The sequence below is a fragment of the Mchenga conophoros genome, linkage group LG11, assembly GCF_057382185.1.
Source record: "Mchenga conophoros isolate Kocher_MC1m ecotype Shallow Benthic linkage group LG11, M_conophoros_male_GT1.1, whole genome shotgun sequence".
Classification (NCBI taxonomy): domain Eukaryota; kingdom Metazoa; phylum Chordata; class Actinopteri; order Cichliformes; family Cichlidae; genus Mchenga; species Mchenga conophoros.
The window spans coordinates 13,857,133-13,880,237 of NC_140536.1; the positions used below are offsets into that span (position 1 = coordinate 13,857,133).

At 42.0% G+C, this 23,105-nt stretch overlaps 2 protein-coding genes across 3 annotated transcripts; both read right to left on the reverse strand.

Moving 5' to 3' along the window:
- Positions 1 to 14,202: 14,202 nt before the first annotated feature.
- Positions 14,203 to 16,556, reverse strand: lratd2b (LRAT domain containing 2b). 2 transcript variants are annotated; one of them, XM_085291035.1, is made up of 2 exons: positions 16,317 to 16,556; positions 14,203 to 16,001 (listed from the first exon to the last, which is right to left on the reverse strand). In XM_085291035.1, the coding sequence occupies exon 2, from the start codon at positions 15,809 to 15,811 to the stop codon at positions 14,987 to 14,989; it is 825 nt and encodes a 274-aa protein (XP_085147161.1). In that variant the 5' UTR covers positions 15,812 to 16,001; positions 16,317 to 16,556; the 3' UTR covers positions 14,203 to 14,986. The 2 variants fall into 2 exon arrangements, with proteins under 2 accessions (XP_085147161.1, XP_085147162.1); XM_085291036.1 differs by lacking the exon at positions 16,317 to 16,556 and adding an exon at positions 16,114 to 16,260.
- Positions 16,557 to 18,100: 1,544 nt separating this feature from the next.
- Positions 18,101 to 23,099, reverse strand: nsmce2 (NSE2 SUMO ligase component of SMC5/6 complex). The gene is made up of 6 exons (XM_085291040.1): positions 22,713 to 23,099; positions 22,092 to 22,204; positions 21,202 to 21,355; positions 20,229 to 20,320; positions 19,666 to 19,772; positions 18,101 to 18,979 (listed from the first exon to the last, which is right to left on the reverse strand). The coding sequence occupies exons 1-6, from the start codon at positions 22,825 to 22,827 to the stop codon at positions 18,868 to 18,870; spliced, it is 693 nt and encodes a 230-aa protein (XP_085147166.1). The 5' UTR covers positions 22,828 to 23,099; the 3' UTR covers positions 18,101 to 18,867.
- Positions 23,100 to 23,105: the final 6 nt, after the last annotated feature.

A 23,105-nucleotide genomic window follows, 5' to 3' on the forward strand; every position in this document is an offset into this window, starting at 1 on the left:
TCCTTAATATGTTTTGTGTGTGTGTGTGGCGGGGGGGCGCCAGAGGGAGTTTTCGCCCAGGGCGCCAAACTGGCTAGGAACGCCACTGCATATCCGATCATGGTATGACACTGTGAATGGCACGAATCTAATCTAATTTTCAAATTCGATCTGGGTCACTTTCGTATGTGGTACTGAATCAGATACATATCCGATGTTTTAGAAAGCGACTGCTGTTTGAATGGTCATGTCGCATTAGATCCGTCTTTTACGTCACTGACACACGACGGACGCCAATTATCAGCTCCGGAGAAGCACCCGAGAAGATATCGCAAACGCTTCCTGGACATCCAGTGTAGATGTTAGTGAAACTGTTGGGAAGACAACGTGAACATGTTATTTGTACTGTATAATCTGCAGATTCTGACAGAAATCTGCAACTATCCTTTGAAGCACCGCTCCTCTGAAACAGCAATAAGGATAATTATTAGGTTATTTACATTATTATGTAAATAACAAAATAACTTAAAGCAAAAATTGGGAAACGTAAAGTTCGAAGTCTTTATATTAAGGGCCATCATTCAAACAATATTGTTTGCTCTGGGTCTAAACTGAGCGCGATGTGTGTGACGTCTTCTTTTGCTCATGCGGGTTCACACTAGAGCGCGTTTGCTGTCGCATGTGTGAACAAGCAGACATAAAAATCGGATTTGATCAAAAAATCGGAATTGTGCACCTGCAGTGTGAACGTAGAAAAGACCACAGCGCCACTGAGTTTACACAAGACTAATGTCACAGACAGAGATGCTATACAAAGTCAGCCTGCAACATGTAGCCGGAATTTATTCATTTATTTTTACTTTGTGTCGAAGCATAGAAAGCTGACACTGGCTATGTCTCTGTGTGTAAGGCACTACATGCAAATGGGGAAAGTTCTTATTTGACTTGAATAAAAAAACAAAGAAAAACACTGTCAGGATTTTGCCTTTAACTGAATATTTTGTACAGTGTGTTAAGCCTATAATCAAGCTAAGATAGAAGCAGATTGCATATAGACAACTGGGAGTATGAAAAATAAGAAACTATTTAAAATAAACATATATATATATAATCATTATACATAACCCTTTTTAAATTTTGTTTTAAATGATCACTTTATTACAGTTTGAAGTTCTGAAAGAATTTTCCTACTATAAGCCTCATTCACCCACATAGTCACTTAAGCACCTTTTCTATTCTTAAGTGCTTTTAGAATAACATTTATATATTCATACTCTCAACACATCAGAGTGGCAACTTGGGGTTCAATTTGTATGTCTGTTTGATGCTGGATTTACTCTTTGTATCATAAGTTACTTCCACCATGATGGTGAGGTGGTTTGCACTGATTGGTACTCTCCTCCCACAGTCCAAAGACATGGGCTCAGTGTTGACTCTAATTTGGCTGTATTGGTGGATTTGAGTATGAATGGTTGTCTGTGTTAACCCTGTGATAGACTGGCAACATGTCCAAGGTGTACCCCAGCATCCCCATAACTCTGGAGTGGAAAAGTGGAAGAAATGGATAATGGATAATGTGTACTCATTAATTGTAATTTCTCCATAGTTTTTCATGATTTTATAAACATTTTTTATTTAAAAAAGGGAGCAAATATTTTGAGTAAGCACTCATCTTGTACATCCATCTTGTACAGTCTGTGCCATATAATAATAAAAAAAAAAAGATGCAGATCCTTAGGAAATAATAGAGCAACGTCCTTGATTAGTTTTTTTTTTTAAAACCTCAGCTAAGAAAGTACACACAAAAGAAACTACATCCTACTTGTTACAGAAAAGTATACAAAGTACAACTACAGCTTGTGTCTGTTTTTGTAAGACAAAATATAAAATTATGTAAAATGCATTTTATTTGCACAGAATTTTTTTTTTTTTAGATTGCCGAGTTCACATTTTCAGCATTGATTGCTTTGGGTTTTGTTTTTGTTTTTTTCAAAAAACATAAACTTTGTATTCAGGAAGCGACAACATTTCAACATATTGCTATCTTGGTTCTCTCTATGCTCAGTAAAAGCTCTGAAGTCTACACCTGTGCTGGTGTTTTGTGTCTACAGTGTTTCGTGCCAGGCGGGTGGCAGCCTGGGTGGGCGACACCGAGCTGTCCAAAATCTCTGTGCAGCCCACTGAGCTCCACTGAGCTGCAGAGGAGCTTATAATGAAAGAAAACAGCTCTAATCATTACACACACCCTCACCCTCCACCCTTCCCTTTCCTGTGTGCTTCTTCCCGCCTCCTTCCTCTCATTAAAAAAAAGACAGCAACCCGGAATACTGATGCATTGTTAAGCGCTCTTAATTGAACTTCTTAGAATTTAGGCCACATTAAGAATTCCTTGGATTCTTAATGTGCCATCATTTAAATGCTTAGTCTGTGTTCTCTCAGCTGCTTAGTTCGAATTGCCATTTGTGCTGTATTTATCTCAGCCACCTCCAGTGCACGTCCGTTCAGTGGAAGGGGAGGAATGGCTCTGGCAGATTTGTAATGTGCAGGCACGGAGGAAAGGACATCGACTCTTAATACAACAGAGGGAACAAAAGCCTGAGCTTGGAGCCAGCTGGGAGTTTCATCATCAGCCAGGGGAGAGAAAGAGAGAGCAAGAAAGGGGTGGGCAAAGTGGGAGAGCAAGAAAGAAACGAGGTAGTGGGAAAGAGCACAGGAGTGAGGGAAAAAAAGTTATTGGACTAGACGGGCCCGGGTGACATCAATAGCATCCCAAGCAGGGCCACAAATTAGCCGGGCAAGAAGCAGCGCAGCATGGGATCTGACAGCTGAGGCCCCGTGCGCAATGCCACCAGGGGATTAGCGGGGGCTTCGGGATCTGACACAGAGGGGATGAGCGTCATGGGCAGAATAAAGAGCAACGTGGGGATTAGAGAGCTTCCAGACACTCCACCAACACTCATGAAGGGCTTAAAGGGCTATAGATATCATTAATGAATGGACAGTGAGAGAGACTAAGAGAAAGAAAGACAGAGGCGCTTGGGGGTGTTGTCTTTTTGATTTTATTCAGCCTCCACATTGCCGCTCAGATTTTTAATGATCAGACATTCCACACGCTTGCATTAAAAGTCAATGAGAGGATGGCCGGAGAGGCAAACTGCTCGTGTTCATCATTCAACCAAACACAGAGCGCACCAGTCAGAGATGGCCAGCCTCTGACAGGGTATTGTATGTTCAATTCATGCAAGCCTCTGATGTTAGGCCTGAATAATTCATCTGAAAATGCCAAACATAGATTTGAATATTTGCACGCCTCTGTGCGGACACGGTGGAAGAAAACGAGATCGTATTCATCATTGTGCACATGTGGGTGAACTGTAGGTATCGAATTCTGCATTCAGGTGCTGGGTATGGGGTGATTTGAGGAGCCACGAAGCTGCATGTTGTTTTATAAAAAGGAAATCACTGAATCGCTTTTCTCGTATAAACAGACCTTGCCTTCAGATAGGTACAGCTCCACAAGCGTGTCTGCACAACCGCTGCAGGGATTTGACACCCAGATAACCTTTGTACTAGCAGCTCACAACAATGCCGAACATGAGACAAACCCATTAAGCTAATATGATCTTGGAAAATGCCATGCAGAAGAGAAAAGTCGGTAGAATATCAGCACAATCTGTGAACTTAAAAATGTCCACGTGCTGGACCTTTTCCATGATAATGACATTGCCTCCGGGGGAAAAACAGGATATCTTGGACAGGAAGGCAGTGGGAGATAAGTCAGCCTGTTGTTTAGGAACATGGAGTTATCGTCCCCACCACCACCTCCTCCTCGGAGCTCCGTGTGCAGCACTAATGGAGTCTTTATCATGAAAGAGTTAACTACTTATCAGTGGGTCTCTACCAAGGATCAAGGCACAACTGGATTCGCTGAAGGGGCAGAATGCACTTTGATGAACTTCAGTCAGAGTTTAAAGAGAGCGTATTTTTATCCACAGAGTCCTAAATCTCTCTGTTAGGTTTACCTCCATTTGTGGACACAGGATAGGTGTCTTTGGAGAGAAAATGCAAGTCCATGATGTAAATGTCTTTGCCTGCCTCAGTGTGTGTGTGTGTGTCAGTCTGAGGTCATCAATTTGTCCACATTTGAGGATGAAAAAGCAATAGCTTGTTTCCTTCCTGACAGCATCGATGACTCTTCAGCCAGCTCTGTATGCCCAGATGATTCACATTCGACTTGTTTTTGAAATGAATTCCTGCCTCCCACTGGGCTCAAACCGTAATCCGCTCTCGCCTGCCTGCCTGTGCGTGAGGCGACAAACCTCGTCCTTGTGTACAGCCTTCTACCATTGTCCTAAGAGATCCTCTGAGATCCAGGAAGGTTGTGTGGGTGTGCCCCCGCTTTGTCTTGGCTCTGAATGAACAAACAGTGTATAATCAGTTGTAATATGCCCTTGGAACAGAGAACCTAACGCTCCGAGTGTGAAGTTGTATCAATTTAGTGCACTTCTTGTACTCTGATTGATGCTACACAGAAGAGCCTTGTTACAATTACTGTCCCTTTCGCTGTTGTCGCCACTGAACTAGCGTTTGCAGTGACAGGTGCGCAGAAGAAAAGGACTGAGGCACAACTTCATTTACAAGAAGAAACTCTCATAGGTGAAAACATTGCAACATAGCAATAAAATAAATTGTCGTGCAATCACAATGATGGTAGCGTAGGTGATCTTTTTTTTTTTAAGTTTTGATTCGTAATAACAACCTGTGGAAATTCGAATGCAGCTTAATTGCTTCTTTGTTGTTGACACACTTTGTTAAAACTGGAATCAGGAGTTTTGTTGACAATAAATCTCAAAGTCAGACCTTTAAAGGGAGGCACTAGCGTTGCTTCAGCGCAAACACTCAGGCTTGGGAAGGCAGTGGTGTAGTCATTACTGCCTCCCATTTTCACATTGAGATTTTAATCATCGGCTACAGTATTTCTGATTGATGTGTGTGTGTGTGTGTGTGTGTGTGTGTGTGTGTGTGTGTGTGTTTACACACATATATCTGTTCACATGGGGGTTGTAATACATCTTTGTAATTAGTATTATAATTATAAGGCAATAAAACTGCGGTACACATGGGAGGCCGATCCATCTCTGGGATACTGCAATTATCCTGCTAAGATGTGTTACTGTGACAAATTTACAAGAAGCAAAGTGCAGCTCTGCACTGATCCGGTTAAAACAACGCACAGAACACAGACTTAGTTCAGTTTTGTGCCAATAAATGTGTGTAGAATCTATAAATATATCAACAGAGGAGATCTGTGGATTTTATTTGCTCAGCAGACAGGGTAGCAGCGCAAAACAACCCCCTCCAAAAGCATAAAATGATTTAGTTCCAGACCTGTTGCCTCTTGTGTTTCTTTTTTCAACAACTTATGTCTAGACTGCAGTCCCAAGCAGCGAAATACTGATGCACAAACAACTCATCTTTGAGTTCTCCCTCAGTCTGGTCAATGCGGTGATATGAGACGGCCGCTGAGTGCGTCTAAATTGGCTTTGCCTTCTATTAGCTCCAACAGTGCCTCGTTATCAGCAGCCAAGATCTAGCCTGCAGGGCCAGACCTCTGCTTCTCCGCCACCCACCAGCTCACTGCCACGCACACACACACACGTGCAATGAATTCACAGGTATGCAGAAGCACACGCACGTAGGGATGCTCTCGCAGTCTTTCACACTCTGACACTAATACTTCCATTTCCATATCTTTGATTAAGCCAGCAGGATGTCCAGGTTGCCACTGAGCACATCTGCTTTCATAGCAGACACCCACAAAGGATAATGGGATGCTTATCAGCTGGAGAGAGAAGAGGAAATCGTAGCTCCCTCCATTGGTGGGCAGACACGGCGAGGTTTTCTCACAGCAACCTGAGAGTGGAAATGCAAATCAGGCTCTGTTGTGTAAATAGAAATGATTTAATTAGTTTAATATGGATGAGCGTCAACCCGGAGGGCGGGTTAAATATCAACAAGTTTATTAACTATTCACACACGCATGCACGGTGCATGTGCAGAAAGTAAAGGTTACGTTTGCTTAAATTACACACACACAGTAAATGTCGCTTGGCGTTTAACCTTTTCTAACAATGTGCAGACCCTCTTCCCCTTCAGCATCTGCTGTCACAGCCTGAACGTCGCCATCATGCCTGCAAGTCATGCTGTAGTGGTCCTAAAGTTTTGTTGCTTTGGATTCTTTGTGAATGTATCTGAGTTTGGGTTTCTGTTGAGGTTTTATTGTTTTTCCAAATGTTTGAAGTTTTGATTTTTTTTACTCCATGATGTGCTGGCCAGTCACAGGAGCACGTTCAGTGAGCGACTGAGATTACCCAAATGGAATGGTGTGAAAACCATCACAGGCCACAACACCAAGAAAAGCACAGTGGGGGGGACTGTGGAGAAGGCAAACGAACTCAACAACTTCTTCAACAGGTTTGACCAGCCCACAACCCCCCCACCCTCACCCTCACCTTCACTACAGAGTCCTCTCCCCACTCTCCTGCCTCCCTCGCTTCCCCCCCTTCCTGACACCATGACACCCCCCTCCTCCAATCCCTCTCTCAGCAGCAAGACATCTCCCCCCCTCCCCTCCTCCCAAACATCTCCCAGTGTCACAGTGGATCAGGTCAGGAGGCAACTGAGGAAGCTTCGCCCCAGAAAGGCAGCAGGCCCAGACAAGGTGTGTCCTAGGATGCTTAAGGCGTGTGCTGCTGAACTTGGGGAGCCGCTACAACGAGTCTTCAACCTCAGTCTGCGACTGGGGAGAGTGCCCGCCCTATGGAAGACATCCTGCATCGTCCCGGTCCCCAAAAAGAACCGGCCCAATGAGCTGAATGACTTCCGACCGGTGGCACTGACGTCACATCTTATGAAGACTCTAGAGCGGCTCTTCCTCAACCTCCTCCGACCACAGGTACAACATGCCCAGGACCCACTACAGTTTGCATACAAGGCGGGTGTCGGAGTGGAGGATGCCATCCTGTACCTCCTACACAGAGCCCACTCACACCTGGATGGGGGAAAAGGCACGGTCAGGATCCTGTTTCTTGACTTTTCCAGTGCCTTTAATGCCATCCGGCCCTGTATGCTTCAGGAAAAACTGAACAGGATGGAGGTGGACCCCTGCCTGGTGGCTTGGATCTCCAACTACCTCACCGACAGACCACAGTACGTCAGGCTGAAGGACATCACGTCTGACACAGTGGTCAGCAGCACAGGAGCACCACAGGGAACTGTGCTGTCCCCTCTTCTCTTCACCCTGTACACCTCTGACTTCTGCTACAACTCTGAATTATGCCATATTCAGAAGTTTGCAGATGACACGGCCATCATGGGGTGTATCTGGGATGATCAAGAAGAGGAGTACAGAAGTCTGGTGAGGAACTTTGTCGCATGGAGTCACACAAACCACCTGCAACTCAACACCTCAAAGACTAAGGAACTGGTTGTGGACTTCGGGAGGTCCAGAGCAGGTCCACTGCCGGTTCAGATAGAGGGGGAGGAGGTGGAGGTGGTCAACAAGTACAAGTACCTCGGGCTGTGGGTGGACAATAAACTGGACTGGTCATGCAACACAGAGCACCTGTATAAAAAAGCCCAAAGCCGACTGTACTTCCTCAGGAGGCTGAGGTCTTTTAACATCTGCAGGAAGCTCCTGAGGATGTTTTACCAGTCGGTGGTTGCTGGAGTACTTTTCTATGCTGTGGTGTGCTGGGGGAGCAGCACAGCAAAGAGGGACTCATCCAGGCTGGAGAAACTGATCAGGAGGGCTAGCTCTGTGGTCGGCATGAAGCTGGACACTCTGGTGACAGTGGCAGAGAAAAGGACATTAAAGAAACTGATGGACATTATGGACAATGCTGGGCATCCTCTGCACACGGCCATAAACAACCAGAAGAGTCTGTTCGGTGACAGGTTGCTTCTCCCCAAGACAAGAACTAACAGACTTAAAAACTCCTTTGTCCCACACGCCATCAGACTGTTTAACTCCTCTCTGGAGGGGAGAGGGAGGGGAAACAGGAGGACAAAGGAGGGGGGAACAACTAAGCTGTAGTGCCTCTTCACCTCACTGTACAATACCTTGTGCAATACTTTTTGTAAATAGTCAACAGTGCAATAGACTCAATACTTGAAATGTGCAATTCACTTGTATTTTTATTTTTTATTCCTATTTATTCTATTTATCCCCTTTGTATATTTTATTTATATTTGTCTCTGTATTTATATATGTATGTGTGTGTGTGTGTGTGTGTGTGTGTGTGTGTGTGTGTGTGTGTGTGTGTGTGTGTGTGTGTGTGTGTGTATATATATAACAGTTCTGTAACTGTAACTTTGGTCGTTGCTGTGCTTTTTTTGGAAGTCGAATTTCCCAGAGGAACCCACCCGAGGGATTAATAAAGTTCTATCTTATCTTATCTTATCTTAAATGCACCACTGAACGACACAGGAAATCATCCCTGCCTGTGGATATCTCCCATTAAAAATCCTCCATATAACGCACAGTACACACTGCAGTAGTTACACCCTTTTCCACATCCTCACCAGTAAAAATAACAAAGTTTCACAGTTTACAGTTTAGAGTAAAATGTCAATTATATAATTTTAATGTCTGTAATATTCTGGATATTTATAATAAAGCTATTTGAATAAATTAGAGCTATTTCTTATATTTTGTAACTTTGTAATATATTGAATTATTTAATTTAGTTCAGTCTGTTAGTGTTCTTATTGTCTTGGAGCAACTGTAACCAAGTCATTTTCTTAGGGATTCATAAAGTATTCTCATTTTGAATCTTTTCTTTTTCTGTTGTAGATTTGCTGCTGTATAACCTAATGTAAGCCTCACGTTTCACTCTCTAACATTTTTGTGTACAAAACAGTTTATGGTCGGCTCAGTGACCATCAGGTCCCCTGGCTGTAAAATCATCATCCCTAGTTTGTATGCAGTATTGAGGATATGCTGTGTCTGACTTTTGCCAAACATGGTGCTGTGCATTATGGTCAAGCATTTCCACTTTTGTCTTGTCTGTTCAAAGGACTCTGTTCCAGCTGTCTTGTGGTTTGTTTAGATGCAACTTTGCAAACCTAAGCTGTGCTGCCATGTTGGATAGCCACAATTACTTCCCTAAGATCATATGCTTCCTCCTTAACACAAAGCAAACTGCCAATCCTCTGCTTCTATAGAGGCGCTAACACTTGCTGAGGATCAACAAATGAAGTTAATTTGATTAGTACGACCTCTATTCTACTTACCCTCTTAATTATATAAGCACTAAGGCTGTACTTAGTGTTTCACACATTGCTTCTGCATTTTGGCTTAATTTTTCTCTAAATAAATAATAACACTGTTTAATATATCTTGTTTTGCAGTTCTTGTGAGGTTGTATTTAAATCGTTTTAAGGCCTGGAAAAGACTGGACATTATTATGTCCTGACAAATAAAACCTCAGAACTGACAGCGGGTGTGTTTTCTTTTTACCATGACTGGAATTTCTAAGAATGAAAAATGAACACATAGAGAACAAACTAGCTTTGTCTCAAGGTGACTGTACACCTGCTTGCAGTATTTGTGCTGAGCTAATTCCCTGCTGGCTAAAACTTCATATTCAGCATAGATTGTCTTGTCATCAATGGTTTGCATTCAGCAGAAACTTCAGGAAGTCATTGCACCCAACCAAGAAATAGTCCTGCACATTACTCCCTTTTAAACCAGTAATTGTGATTTTTGCACTCCTGTATTTAGTTGTTATTTGTAGTAGTTAAACAAATGAAATGTAACACGTTAGTGAGCTTTAGTAACCATTGTACGTGAATTTTATTATTGTTGAACAGAGCCATGCAGGCAGTTTCTCAACTACAGCTAATATAAACTAAACCAGGCTTCGGATTTCCAATTCAATTCAAGGTATAGACAGAATATTTGGCAAGAAACTGAATAGGTATACGATCTCCTTAAATGTTAACTTTTTTCTCCAACCTGCAGCTGATAATGATTGTGACTCTATTCTGATTTTACCAATATTTGCTCTCCTGCTTCTTCTTTCTGAAACACCTCTAAAGTTGGCAATCCATAGAGCAGAATGAGGCACAGTTAGCACAAAAAGTCAGATGTGGAGATTTCTGAGTGAGAGGCATAATTCAACTAAAACTATGCAAATATATGTGCTAGCAGAAGATAAGTTCATGAGGACGATGCGGGCAAGAAAGGAGAATCAGTTTCCTTAAAATCACAGAACAGGAGAAACTCTGCTGAGTGTTTATTTGTTTATTTAAATAAATGAAAAAGAGACTCCTGAGGGATTATGCCTCTTACTGCCAGGTGAAGAAACACCCCACACAAAAAAGATGCTTTTCCAAAACGTGCAGCTCCTTTGTAAATATTTTAGCTTCATGTCTGAAGAGAAAACATGAGCAGTATCTCAATTTATGTAACACAAAGATTTTTGAAAAAGGCCTTTAAAAATGACCTTTAACGTCTGCTTACCCGCTCGGTAGAAAGTCGGTGAAGCTAAAGATGCGGGGCGGGAAATCTTGTGATGACTCAGAGTAAGATGAATGTTGATAGCTATTGAATCAGCCTGCCATGAATAATTGAAGTGACAAACAGGCCAGAGCGCTTGAAGGCAACAACTCTCAGTCACATCTCAAGTTCAAGAATGAGAGTTTAATAACCAGCGAGATTTCTGTTCCTTTACTTTCAGGTCATAACTCGAGGCCTCTATCCCCGGCTTTTATTCATCCCCTCATCACCAACCACAGAATGAGGTCAGTTTTATTGAAAGTTTCCTCGAGCCCTTTCCTGTTGTCCGCCTCTGCTTATGTAAACCAGACAGCCCCAGCTGAGCGGACACGGCGCCTCGAACGAGAATAGGGCCTTGATTCCATTCTCGGGAGCTTCTCGTCATCTCCTGCTGTCCAAGAATTTGTAATCTACCTCTAGTCAGATCAAATCAAAGACATTGTTGTGTCTCACAAAGATATCTTTACATGTGATTGCAAGTCTGAGTTTCCCGCTCTTACTTGCTGCTTTGTGTTGTTTCCATGTTATTTCCTGTGAATCACCATAACTTCTTGGAACTGATCAATTTTTTTTTTTTTTTAGCACAGCAGTGCCAGCTTTGGCTTTTACTGCTGGGGGGGTTACCTTCATATTCTGCTGCTCATCCCTACAAAACCATGTCTATCATGAGAAAGTGAAAGAAACCACAAAAGGAAGGAAGCAGGACGTCAGTTGCAAGAGCGTCTGCGTCAAGCTGCATTCAATTGTTCTGCAGTTGGAAAGAAGCAGTCAAAGCAAAAACACAGTAAAACTGGTCTACCAGATTGCTTCTTTGATTTTTTTTTTTTTTTAAAGAAAAAGAAAACACCATGGAAGTGGGAGGGAATGGCCATTGTGTGGCTGAAAAAACAATTCCCACATCGGGACGAGAAAGAATTACAGCGCAGCGCCAGTCTGAGCCCGATGGTAAACACAGCACAGTCCATGTCAAACTGGTGGGAGTCCCATATGAATAATTAACCCAGCACAAGTGGGTAGTGCTAAGTCTAAGTAAAGTTCATCGCAGGAAAGGGGGAAAACAAAGCTGCGTAAGTTGCAGCTCGGTGGATCGATGATTAGTAATGAATGCAGTGTAGTTAATTTTAGAGTTACAAGGGCTTTTGGAGTTTCATTATACTCTCTAATTCACATGGAAATGCCTCTCATAAACATGATTCAGGTGAGTGGGCAGAGAGAGTGGCCTGACAAACAAAACCCCACAGCACTCTGTTCCTGTCTATGGCAGATAGATGATTTTACAGGCAAGGAAATACATTCGCACTCTTACAGTAAGCCGTTAAAATGGCTCTTGTGCATGTCATTATTGAAATGAGATGCCCAGTATGGCACTGCTAATCAAAAGCTGGAGTAATCTTAATAATCTGTTTCACTATCATATCTTAGAAGCACACTCTTTAGCCCAGCAGCCACTCTCAATCCCATTCTTTAATGGTTAAGGAGAATCCTAACTTCTGGCAAGCCTTTCCATGTAAGAGTCGCTGGCAATCTAATAAAAAAAACCCTGAGGTAAGATTCAAACTCTAAGTAGTTCAGAACATAACCTGAAATTGTCAAATGTCCTCAAAGAATCCATATTTACACTACACAGTGTTTGTCCCACATGGATAACAATCTCGCCGTTGCTCGAGGCCACATCTAAAATACACTCCCACTTCCTGTAGGCTTGTCAGATATGATCTGATCTCCTCATAAGCACTCTCTTTTAAAGCTCAGACATATTTGCGTGTGGGAAGAAGTTTTTTTTAGATAACAACATTTTGTAAACACAGGGTGGGTTTGATTGGAGCTCTGGCTTGTCCCCAGCTTCTGTAACCTTGCCAGGTTTGCCAGAAGGATGTGGGCTTTCCTCCAACCCTGCAAAGGAAACACAACGGACTCATCGGCCAAAATGCAACATGAATGAGTCAACGTGTCAAATCAAAAATCTTGCCCTGATTTTACAGTTTTTTTTAAAAAAGAAAAAAAAAGATATTTATAAAACACAAAAAGTGAAATAAATCTTTGAAAGTGATCACACCTCCTCTAGTATGGCTGCATATCACACTGATGGCTCTTTTCCAGAGTCTTTTGAATTTGATCAGTTTTCAGTTTTACTAGGACACTCGACTCAATTTGGTTCTCCTTAAACTGAAGATGAGCTTAATTATAAGCACTGTGTGAACTTCTGGACCAGTAACACTACAAAAGGTGATTGTTTTGCTTGCATCATGCAGTCAGTTTGACATTATTTTGCATATTAGCAGCTGACAGTAAAGTAATGCGTGATGTAGCATTGCAGCGTGTTAACCAAGACACTGAAGAAGACCAAGAGCTAGTAAGACTTTTCAGACATTTTCAAATCGATTGCATTTTGCAAGAAAACCCCACAAGGCAGCATCAAATTTGCACCAGCTGCAGAGTACACAACTCAACTCACAACTAGCTTTTTCTTAGCTGTGTGGTTTTCATTACATACACTACTTTAATAGCGCATGATACAGTTTATGTAGAGACCGGTAAATCAAACTGAACGTAATATATGAAGTACGTGTAATTCAATTTTAGCTTTGTCACATATGATGAAAAATGTGAGTTAATAATCCCAATTACACAACTCCACTGGCGGCTGCTTTAATACTGTGTGTGTTTGTAGGTGCTAAAAGAAAAATATGACTGATTATCATAAATATGCACCACATAAACATACACGATTCGTATTTCATCACCGTGGCAGACCACAGAGAATTGAGGAAATGCTAATGTGTTCGGCAGCTTTCCCATTCAGTACGGGTGCTGATGATTATCCAGCTTTGAGTCCAGTGGGACCTTTACCTGCACGAAAATGACTACAGCAGTATCATCACGCAAATATCACCAGAGGAAAAAGTAACTCATCTGCTGACTACCCGTGATCACTGGTTTCCTCTGAAGCACAGACAGGGGGGAGGGAAAAAACAAGATGTCTGGCATTTCAAACAACCTCACAGCCTGTTGTAATTTCCGTTGCAGCCTCTGTATGTGAACACATTGCAAAGTGTTTCAGTCATTGTTGTAATACTGTTTCCCAATAGAAATAAAACTGTACCTTATTTAACTGCACCTTTACCCCAAGTTTAATAAATGATGCAGCTCAAGGAGAGGGAAGGAGAGAAAAATATGGATGTGAAACATTTTTAGCCTTTGGGTAAATTTCAAGGAAAAAAAAAAAAAGTCTTATCTTCAGTAAGTAGAGGTGTAAACAAAGCAAAAATGTCCAGCACAGTTGGAACTCATCTTGACACAGCCTAACAAAGCAGATGTTTAAGTAGTTTCAGGGAGCTGCTGCTCGGAGGAAAATATTTAGATCAAAACTGGCAGCTTTAACTGTGTGGGTAGCCTGCACTTTCCTGCACGCAACCACAAACCAAAAAGCAGCAGATGAACAGGTATGACTGTGGCTCTTCCAACTGCGAGCTGGGATTGAATTGTTTGGGGTGTAGCTGCTCTCCAATTGCCAAGCGCAGTGCAAAAGACAAGGCCGGTGTTCAGGATGCAGGATATAGAGCGGCCTCTCTTGAGGCTGGTGGTTTGAAACTATCGATTAGCACTGTACCAATGCTCTCAGAAAACATTTAAAGGCCAACCGTTCGCTAAAAAGAAAACCCTTTACTCTTCAAATATATATATATTTATTTCCATAATCCTTCATACAAACATCTTTCTGCTTCAAAAAATAAACTGTTGTAACAGGTGAATTAATAAAAGTGCCCATAGCTGTCAACAGTGTCCACAAAGAAGTCCAAGAGAAGGTAAAGCTGTGTGATGATTGGATATAAAGCAACAGAAGGCAATCCACCAGCTTGAAACACCATAACGTTGAGTAACCGTCTCTCTCTTCCACTCTGTGGGTTGGTCTCCAACACCTGAGTTGTACAGGAGCAAGCAGCTTGAGCACTCTTGTCAGTCAGGACTAAAAGGACAGTTTTTTGCTCCTCTCTGCAAAGCATTGCTGGATTAGAAAAATAATTAAGGGCAGTTAAATTCTAACTTCATTCCCGACTGATTAGACTGCAGGTGAAGCTCCAATGCAAATTGTATCCGCCATAACAGGTTGCTTAACCTGGGGTAGAGACTGAACTCTCATTTTCTTATAAGAGGGAGGGATATCTGCCACTGGGGTGTGTTCATTTTTATTTGTTTTCAATGCAAATTAAGGTATGGAAATGTCGCTTTAACCCCGCTGATCATTGCTAAAGCATTTTAGTTGGAATTCACAAATTCCTCTGGGTGAAAAATATTTTCATGATGCACCATAAACTCCCTCTGAATATGCACATTTGTTGGCACAGTGTACACGTTTACGTGACCTCATGGGTTAAGCGCTTAAATGGAGCATGGAACATCACCGTGGAACCTCAAATCCTCTCCAGATGACCAGTGCATCCAGTGTCAGTTAACAAAATTCTCCTCTTTGAGTTCATGTGTTGTATTCAAATGGTTGGCCAACTCTTGCATCACGGCACCTTTACCAATCTGATCGTTCCTCCTCTTTTCCATAATCACGTCTTCCAGGCTTTGAAATTCCAGGACGTGACTTTTCTTCTCAGAAAACAGCAGTTTTAACCTGTACGGCTGCTTCCCAATCCTGATCTCCCCTCCGATTTTAAATTCCCGTTTGCCAAAGCGACACCAGGCTGCAAAACACTCAGAATTTCTCCAGTACAGCTCCCTGTCTCTTGACCCAACGTGGTCCAGCGCGTTGCGCACAATCACCTCTGGCGGGAGCGCGCGGTACCTGTAGAGGCTGTTCACTATCCGGCCTTGTTTGCCCTGGCTCACATCGGTGAGAAAGTTGTTCTTGATTTCAGCCCGGTGCAAATGAACCACCTGAAAGTCCCCGACGTAAACAGCCCAGTGTGGATACTGTCCAGTGGCCACGAACTCCAGCAGGTCTCCCGGTCTGCACTTGTTCAGAAGACTTTCCGCGGAGTGAGTCGCGGCTCCGGTTTTTCTTTCGAAGACGCACTCTTCTCGATAATAGATCGCGCACTCCAGCTCGTCCCGGGGGTCAAAGGGCTTCTCTTCATGGTTTACCTGGCGTTTGTCCGCTGGAAAGTGATCAAAATTGTCGTCCTGGTCGTCGTCGTCGTCGTTGGAAAAAATATAAGACACGCCAATCCGCGGTCCGTCGTCTTCCGGGTCGAACCCATTTGGGTCCGACGTTGGCACCTCCGCGTAATTTAGATGCGTTAGTTTCTCCACCTGATTCCCCATAAAGGTGAACGGTCAGCGGTAGCCGGTTTGAGCCTGACACAGAAACAGGATCCACCTGTTCTTGGCGTCCCCGGGAACTACACGTAAAAAACAAAGGTTGCAGGGACTAACTAAATCCAAAGCGGCGAAGAAGGGCACCAATAATCCATGTCCAGCAGATTTTCTCCAATTGAACACCAACTGCGTCGATCTATGTGGAAACACACAAGACGGATGTGTTTAAGGGGTTGAATTTAGATATTAAAGGCATTTCTTCAAGTCAAACTGTGACGCTTAGTCCTAACAGGTGTGACCTGACTCACCTGTTGGCTCACAGTTTCCACGTAACAATCCCAACACAACTATTCTTATTGCTGCAGTTTTTACTTTTCCTGTCACCTCAGTGTTGTATCCTATCACCTACATTGCTCCTGTCGCGTCAGCCTGTCTCAGTTGTAGCTACTCTACACTTACTGATTTTCTTCTTTATTTTTGAACGTGAGCTCGCGGGGCAGCAGACACTCACCTGCAGGTCAGCTCCAGTCAGCAGCTGCTGTCTCACTCGCTCCTGTTGTCTCATCAGTAAAATAATGAGTAGTTTAGACTGCGCTGGCACCTGCTCTCCTTCCTGTATGGTAAGCTGTTGCGCTGTGCTTTGCTCTGTTGTATAGACTGAAGCATGAACCACTGTGGGCTGTTTCTTTTCTTCTTCTTTTTTTTTCTTCTTTGCAGCGAAACTCGCCTAGGATCCAACGACTGCTGGGAGGTGTTGTCATTTAAAGCGACAGTACGCCTTTTATGCCTCATTGCGTGTTCAGTCTTCAGTCAAAATCAGCAGAACATTAGAAATGGATACGTTAATATTTTAAACTGACGCCGGGATCCCAAAAGCTCTGAAATTTGATAAATGTCGATAATAAAGGCCATAACTATGTTAACAATATGAAAGACGAGAGGGGATTACGCAATATGTCCACTAGCAGGTCCTTAAAATGGAATTATATATTATTATATTTGAGGGTAAGAAAAAGTTATGGCGCTAGGTTTTTTGTAATGGAGTTTTAAATCACAACAAACAACAAAACAGGAAATAACAAAAGTGTCATCAAAAATTCCCATTTAGTGGGAACTTCATGGGAACTGACAGTTTTTCATCCCTACAGACAACTTTGACTTGTTTAACTCAGACATGCTGCAAAACCAAGGTGACGCATTCATATTTTATTAACAGGTTTCTATTTAAATTCAGGTTGTGTCATTGTAGGAAAGCAAAAACTAACATTATGCAGTCACATCCAAATGAATTTTATAGAATTGGATGGGTTTTTTTTATGTGTTTACTCAGAGGACAAAAACAAAACACTGGATTTTGACATCTCACCTGCCAATCTTTTTTTGAGCTCAGTGAGGCTTGGATGTGGAAAAAGTGAAATGCACTTCATTGAGATCAAGTTTCCAAGTAACAGCACAGGAATCCTAATGAAGGAGCACCATTCAGGGAGGATTTACATAAAAACAGGAGCCACACAATTGTTTAGGTTTTTCTTCTGCTCCCAGTAGTCTTCAGCAGCCTAATGCTGTACAGAAATTGTTTCACTTTAGAGAAGGTGGTGGGTGGGTCATGTGGGTAACCTTAGAGAATGTTGTTTTCTTGCCAAGCCTGTGTGTCAACAGCGCACAGAACCAGGCCACTCCTGGACTTGGCAAGGAAAACAAGAAACTTGTGTCAGAGGAGAATTTTAAAATGCGAGTCTCATTGGAGGCCCGTTGTTCTCTGCCCCGTCTTTCCAATCAGCTCAAGCGCTGCTCGGGCCAAGACTCGTGTGCCAAGAAGTGATAATATGTTCATTTCCTGCCAAAAGGTAAAAATCCTGCTTGGACAGGCCTTATATCCAGGCTTACAGTGTTTCAGCCATCCATTACACCTACTTCCTGGAGCTTTTTGAGGCCAGAGATGAATGTGAATTCCAGATCAAACAGGAACCAGAAATAAGAAATCTGTGAGAAATTGTTCATTTTTCTCAGCACTGTGTGTCCATATACGGTTATTGTGATTCCCGAGGATATTTACGCTTCTACATCCTCACAAAGGAAACAGCTCGATGGCTCCTTCCTGTGATGTGGTGAACGCTGAAGTGTGTTCATGTGTGCACTTTGCTCAAAGTAAACTGCGTTCTGTGTGTGTGGGGGTGGTGGTGGTGGTGGTGGGGGGGGGAATTACCAGTGACTTCACGTGTTGTGTAGTAAACAAGATTAGATTTGCAGAATGGCAATTCAAAATGAAGTAGAGTGGAGAAATGAATGAGTCAACACTAGCCAGTCATTTATTGCCAGTTAATAGCTTCACTGAAATGTTCTTAGTGCTGTTTGACGCACTCACTGTAGAGAGAGGGCAATTACAGATTATTTATTTTTTATTCCTGATGCAAGGCTATTAAAAGATTAGCTTCACCTAGTTTCATCTCAACGCAGCCTTTGTTTGTTTCTTCTTTTGAAACAAAGACCCTTCACAAGGAGCGAGAGCAGGCTTAATCACATAAGTGCATTCCCACCAATGTAAAAGAACTGTTTGTTTATGGCTCATTCACTGAGCCCATTTTTGAAGGATTTTATTTTAAGTAAAAGATCATCCTTTCTTGGATCTACAGTTGCCATGTTGGCCAGTAACCCTAGATGTAGGTGAAGCTGAGAAATTAGGAGATTCTCAAAACCCTGAAGCACCTTTATGCACCTTTATATATTTCTGCACTGACTTTAAGCAAACACTGCCCTCACGTGGTTCAGTAGATTTACTGCATCAGATAGACTCTTGAAGTAGCCACCACAGACTGTGAAAATACTAAACATGTAATTATCTTACTATTTATTTACACTCAATGAAAGTTCTCCAGATGAAATATTATAACATGTCATCCAGATTCAACGGAGCAGCAAAAATTACAAGGTACAAAAAAAGAATGGCATTTTATATAAAAGCGTAGATGGCAATATAAACATTCTAGATTCTCAGTGTACAAAATTGTTACCGGAAAATGTATTTCTTTAACTATTGATTATTTCCATAGAAATGTTCATTATTAAGTCCGGTTGTTCTGCCTCTTGTAGCTCTGGATCCTTCTCCTCAGCATCTGGTCAGGAATGAGGTCAGAATCTTTCACATCTGCATTTCCACAGCCCACCACAGGACAGCTACGGAGCAGAGACACAGAGAACCTTAACTTGCTTCAGACATTTAAACACACACAAACAGTTGCAGAACAGCTCAAAAAAAAGCTTTCTGTGCATCAGTTTCATATTAGCTTTGCCCCGTTCATTGCTGAGTAACTGTTAAGTCGTTACACATCTGCCTAAACTTGCTTTATTATTTCCTGTGCCAGTGCTCGCAGTTTGATTCTGATTGCCTATCAGCAACCAGACTTCCATCTTTTGTGTTCTTATTATAATGTCTGCATTCTACACTGAGGAGTCCCCTGACGTTACACATGCTGTGATAAACTGGATGACTTGAACGGTGGGAACTTCGAGGCTGCTAAAGCAGTAAATGTGATGAAATGCCATTTACTGCAGGTACAACACCATTTCTTCAAGCATAAACCTAATCTCAACAAGGAAAACATACTGCTGCAGTGTGTGCAGTGACCACAGTCAGGACCCAAGACAATAGGCAAGTTTATTTTTCAGCAACACTGCTGCTGGGATTTTATCAGTGTTCCTGCAGGATCAGCCACATTTAATTTGACTCCAACATCAAAGCAGCATAATAAAGGCAATGTAAATTAAGGCAGCCTGCTGGTCCCACACCAGCCTGCAGTGTTATTTACTGCTAGAAAACCTGACTCCACTTTTTAACGGTCCTCAGAGATGCAGTGTCTTACCGGCATTTCTTTTTCTGGCTTTGTTTTGTTTTGATCAGGTTTATGATTGCTGCTTCATCATAGTGGTGGTTACACTTCTTGTTCTTTACCGGGTTCACCATTTCCACCTTGAACAGAGGCACAAAAGAATACATTTCAAGTTACCTGTGTTTTGTTGAAAAAGCAGTTTGAACAAGCAAGCAAGCGAGATCAGAATGATGCATTTTGCAGGAACATCATCTTACAGTCAGGATTTTGGTTTTGTTTTTTTTCTGCGTAGACACATTTTGGCACCCACCTAAGATGTTTTAGCCTGAGCCAAATGAAAAACACCAATATTGTAATAATCCTGGGACTGGTGTGAAATTTTGTCATAATTAGCCCCCAAATGTTTTGGATTGTGACCATGCAAACTCTAATGAGCTCAACCTTTAGTCCAAATTAATGTCTGTGCCTAAACTCAAGGAATACCCCGACACATAGATGGGCACAATGAAAACATAACACCTCTGAGGCAAAGACAGAGGCATGAAAACACACTGGATTAATCTACCTGTAATCTACAAATCTAATCAGTAATCTACCTGTGTGAGCGGGCAGGTAAAGTTGACTTGACTCTGTGTCACAGCGATGTCCTCATCGAGCTCCTCCATGCTCTCTGCTGACTCCTGGTTAGCTAAAAACAAACAATGCACATGCGGTTTGCTTCCATTTGTCCACTCAGAGTAAAAATGACTCAATTTGATGGCACATACCACCATCCACCAATATTTACTGCACACACAAAACTTTATACACAACACTCCCAAACAAACACAAAACAAAACAAACTCATCTTCTTCTTTTTTTTTAGTCTGCACATAAATTTCATATCTACAGTTGTTGTCCTGGCACATCTACAACTACTGAAGAACTCAAAGGCTAACTTGAGCCCAAAGTATTAGAAACTGCTCTCTATATGTGGCCTTTGTAAACTCCTCCATAGGATTATGCTATTCAACATATTTATATTTCAGCCTTTAAGCAAGCAGAACTGAATCCTCAAAATGTATCCCTTAACAGGAACATGAAGTAATACTAATTCAGTGAATAATAATGGGCTAAGCCCTCACAGAACACACTGCAATGATCACCTCGGCTCGCAAAGTTCATGCTTCAAAGTGGGTTATCACATTTGGCTCTTTTATCAGACATTTTCATTTTAAGTCAGCTCGTGAAAATAACATACTTAGCATAATGTAGCCTATAATGTCTACAGAGACTCACAAAAGCATGGCACTATATGAGGCCGGCATAGCTGTAATTAGTAAGAGTTAAAAAGCAGAAAATAACAGCCACAGGGTGACAGCGAAACAATCATTCAACAGTAAACAAAGGAAGCTGCGTGTTTTAAAATAAAGCTAATTATCCTAAACAAGAAAGCCACATCCCAAGATCTCTCTGCTCAGCAAGAAGTCCTCAGATAGCACTGCTATTATCAAAGTCCATTAGAAGTCCTGAATGCACTGCGGTGAGTCTAATTCAAGTAAATCTCCTCCGTCTCTCCACAGGCCTTACCTTGTTTGAAAGAGTTTTTGACACTTTCCTTGAAAGCCATTACTTTCTGGTGAGTGTGCAGGTCAGCGTCAGAGAGTTGGGCTATTCTCTCTGTGAACTGCTCCTTCACTTTGGCAGACAGGCTGAACATGGCCTCCGGCTGCTGCGTGGCAACCTACAATGATTGAAATTTGTTATATAATTTGCAATAATCTACATTTTGTATTTAATTCAGAAATGCTTCACAAATGCCCGAGGTTTGCGTCTTCTTCTGAACATAGTGTTAAGAGTTTTCCACGTCATCGGTTACGTCACCATGGTGACGTATGCTGCACTCTGCACAAGATTATGTTCAGCCATTCCTGACGATGTGATCTAACCTGCTGAGCTGTATGTTAGTAATGACAGAATCAGATGCAGCTGAACAATCTGTGTGTGTTGTGATCCCATGGGACACTTTCTGCTCTATTCCCCATTATCACTGAAAATATTCAAGTGCTGAAAAAATGTTGCTAAACTGACTTTTATGTTGACTTCATTATTAGTCATAATGTTTATAACTGTGTCACATTTAAGAGCTCTAATGTGCAGCTCTGACTTTATGCAGAAAAAGCAGCATTAAGAATGCACTGATTATTTAAAGACAATAATATTTCAGCATTCCACTTCTTGCCTTATTTCCTGCACAAGTGTTGCATTTTGCTGTTTGTTTGTTTTTTAATTCTTGTTAGCATTTCAACGACATGTTCCTCTTGAGTCAACTAGGCATCACCTGATGGGTCTACACTATGCAGCAGAACAGTCAAATGGTGCATCAAAACTTTCCCTACAATGAACAGGGTTTAAGCACACTGTTGTAATATCCATTATCTCAGTCGCCTAATGCAAGGAAACCTTCAGGCTGCTCTCACCTCAGCTGTAACTTGTTGCACCACATCAACAAAGTAGTTAATCTCCCTGTCCAGCTTGGCACACTCCAGAATCATGGCCTCCATCTCTTTGATGCCCGGGTTCGTCTCGTCATCTTTAACATAAGTGCACACCAAAGAAGTAATCACTTAAGCAGTCACACCATAACACACACACACGCACACAAACAACTATCAGATCTTTGGGAATCACCTTGTTTGTGCAAAAATCCTATGTAATGTCTGTCCAATTGTGTTATCTTTGGCATTCTTCATAGATTCAACTAAAAAAAAAAATGTTACTAGCAGCCTGTCGCAAAAACACAAAGTGCCTAATTATACAACTTAAAATCAGGTCTTTGCTAAGTTATTTAATATATGTAGACATGACACTGGGTTCCTTGAGGTAGGTGCCTTCTTTTTTTTAATATTAACGTGATGCAAGTCTTTTGCATAGTACTATAAATGTACGCTCCAAAATTAGTTATAAACCTTAAAAACAAATCTAAAGCACATAAAAACATTAATTATAGACGTGAAAATATATCTGGTAAGCGAATAATTAATGTAGAGATTACAGATGGAGGTGGTGAGCAGTACGATGAGAAAACCTTTAATATTTACCCTGAGCTTCCGCCAGGTCCATAGCCACGTCTGTCACAATGTCCATACCTGTCCCGATATCAGCCTGACAGGATTTCAGACTCGACAGAGTTCCGTGAACAGCGCTCAGAGACATTGTGAAAGCTACCTTTATTACTTTGGGACTACAAACCAGAGCTAAATTTAACGTGCTTTTAACGTTAACGTTAGCCTAGCTTGCTAACAGGTATCTAGTTCTGCCGGCAAAATGACCGACACCTACATGAACGTCAAGTACAATCTGTTTCAAAAACGCTTTTAGTATAAAAACAACAAGTGAAACGTAAATAAACTATAGAAACTGTGGATGCTATACAAACGCACACAAATCACCCGCTAAAACGGAGCCACAACAGAAGCTAACTTCTAACTTCC

Coding starts and splice junctions, on each gene's coding strand:
- lratd2b (XM_085291035.1), bottom strand. CDS start 15,811: ATGGGGAATCAGGTGGAGAAACTAACGCATCTAAATTACGCGGAGGTG.
- nsmce2 (XM_085291040.1), bottom strand. CDS start 22,827: ATGTCTCTGAGCGCTGTTCACGGAACTCTGTCGAGTCTGAAATCCTGT. Junction 22,205..22,712: donor GGACCTGGCGGAAGCTCAGG/GTAAATATTAAA, acceptor CTTATGTTAAAG/ATGACGAGACGAACCCGGGC. Junction 18,980..19,665: donor AGCCAGAAAAAGAAATGCCG/GTAAGACACTGC, acceptor TCTGCTCCGTAG/CTGTCCTGTGGTGGGCTGTG.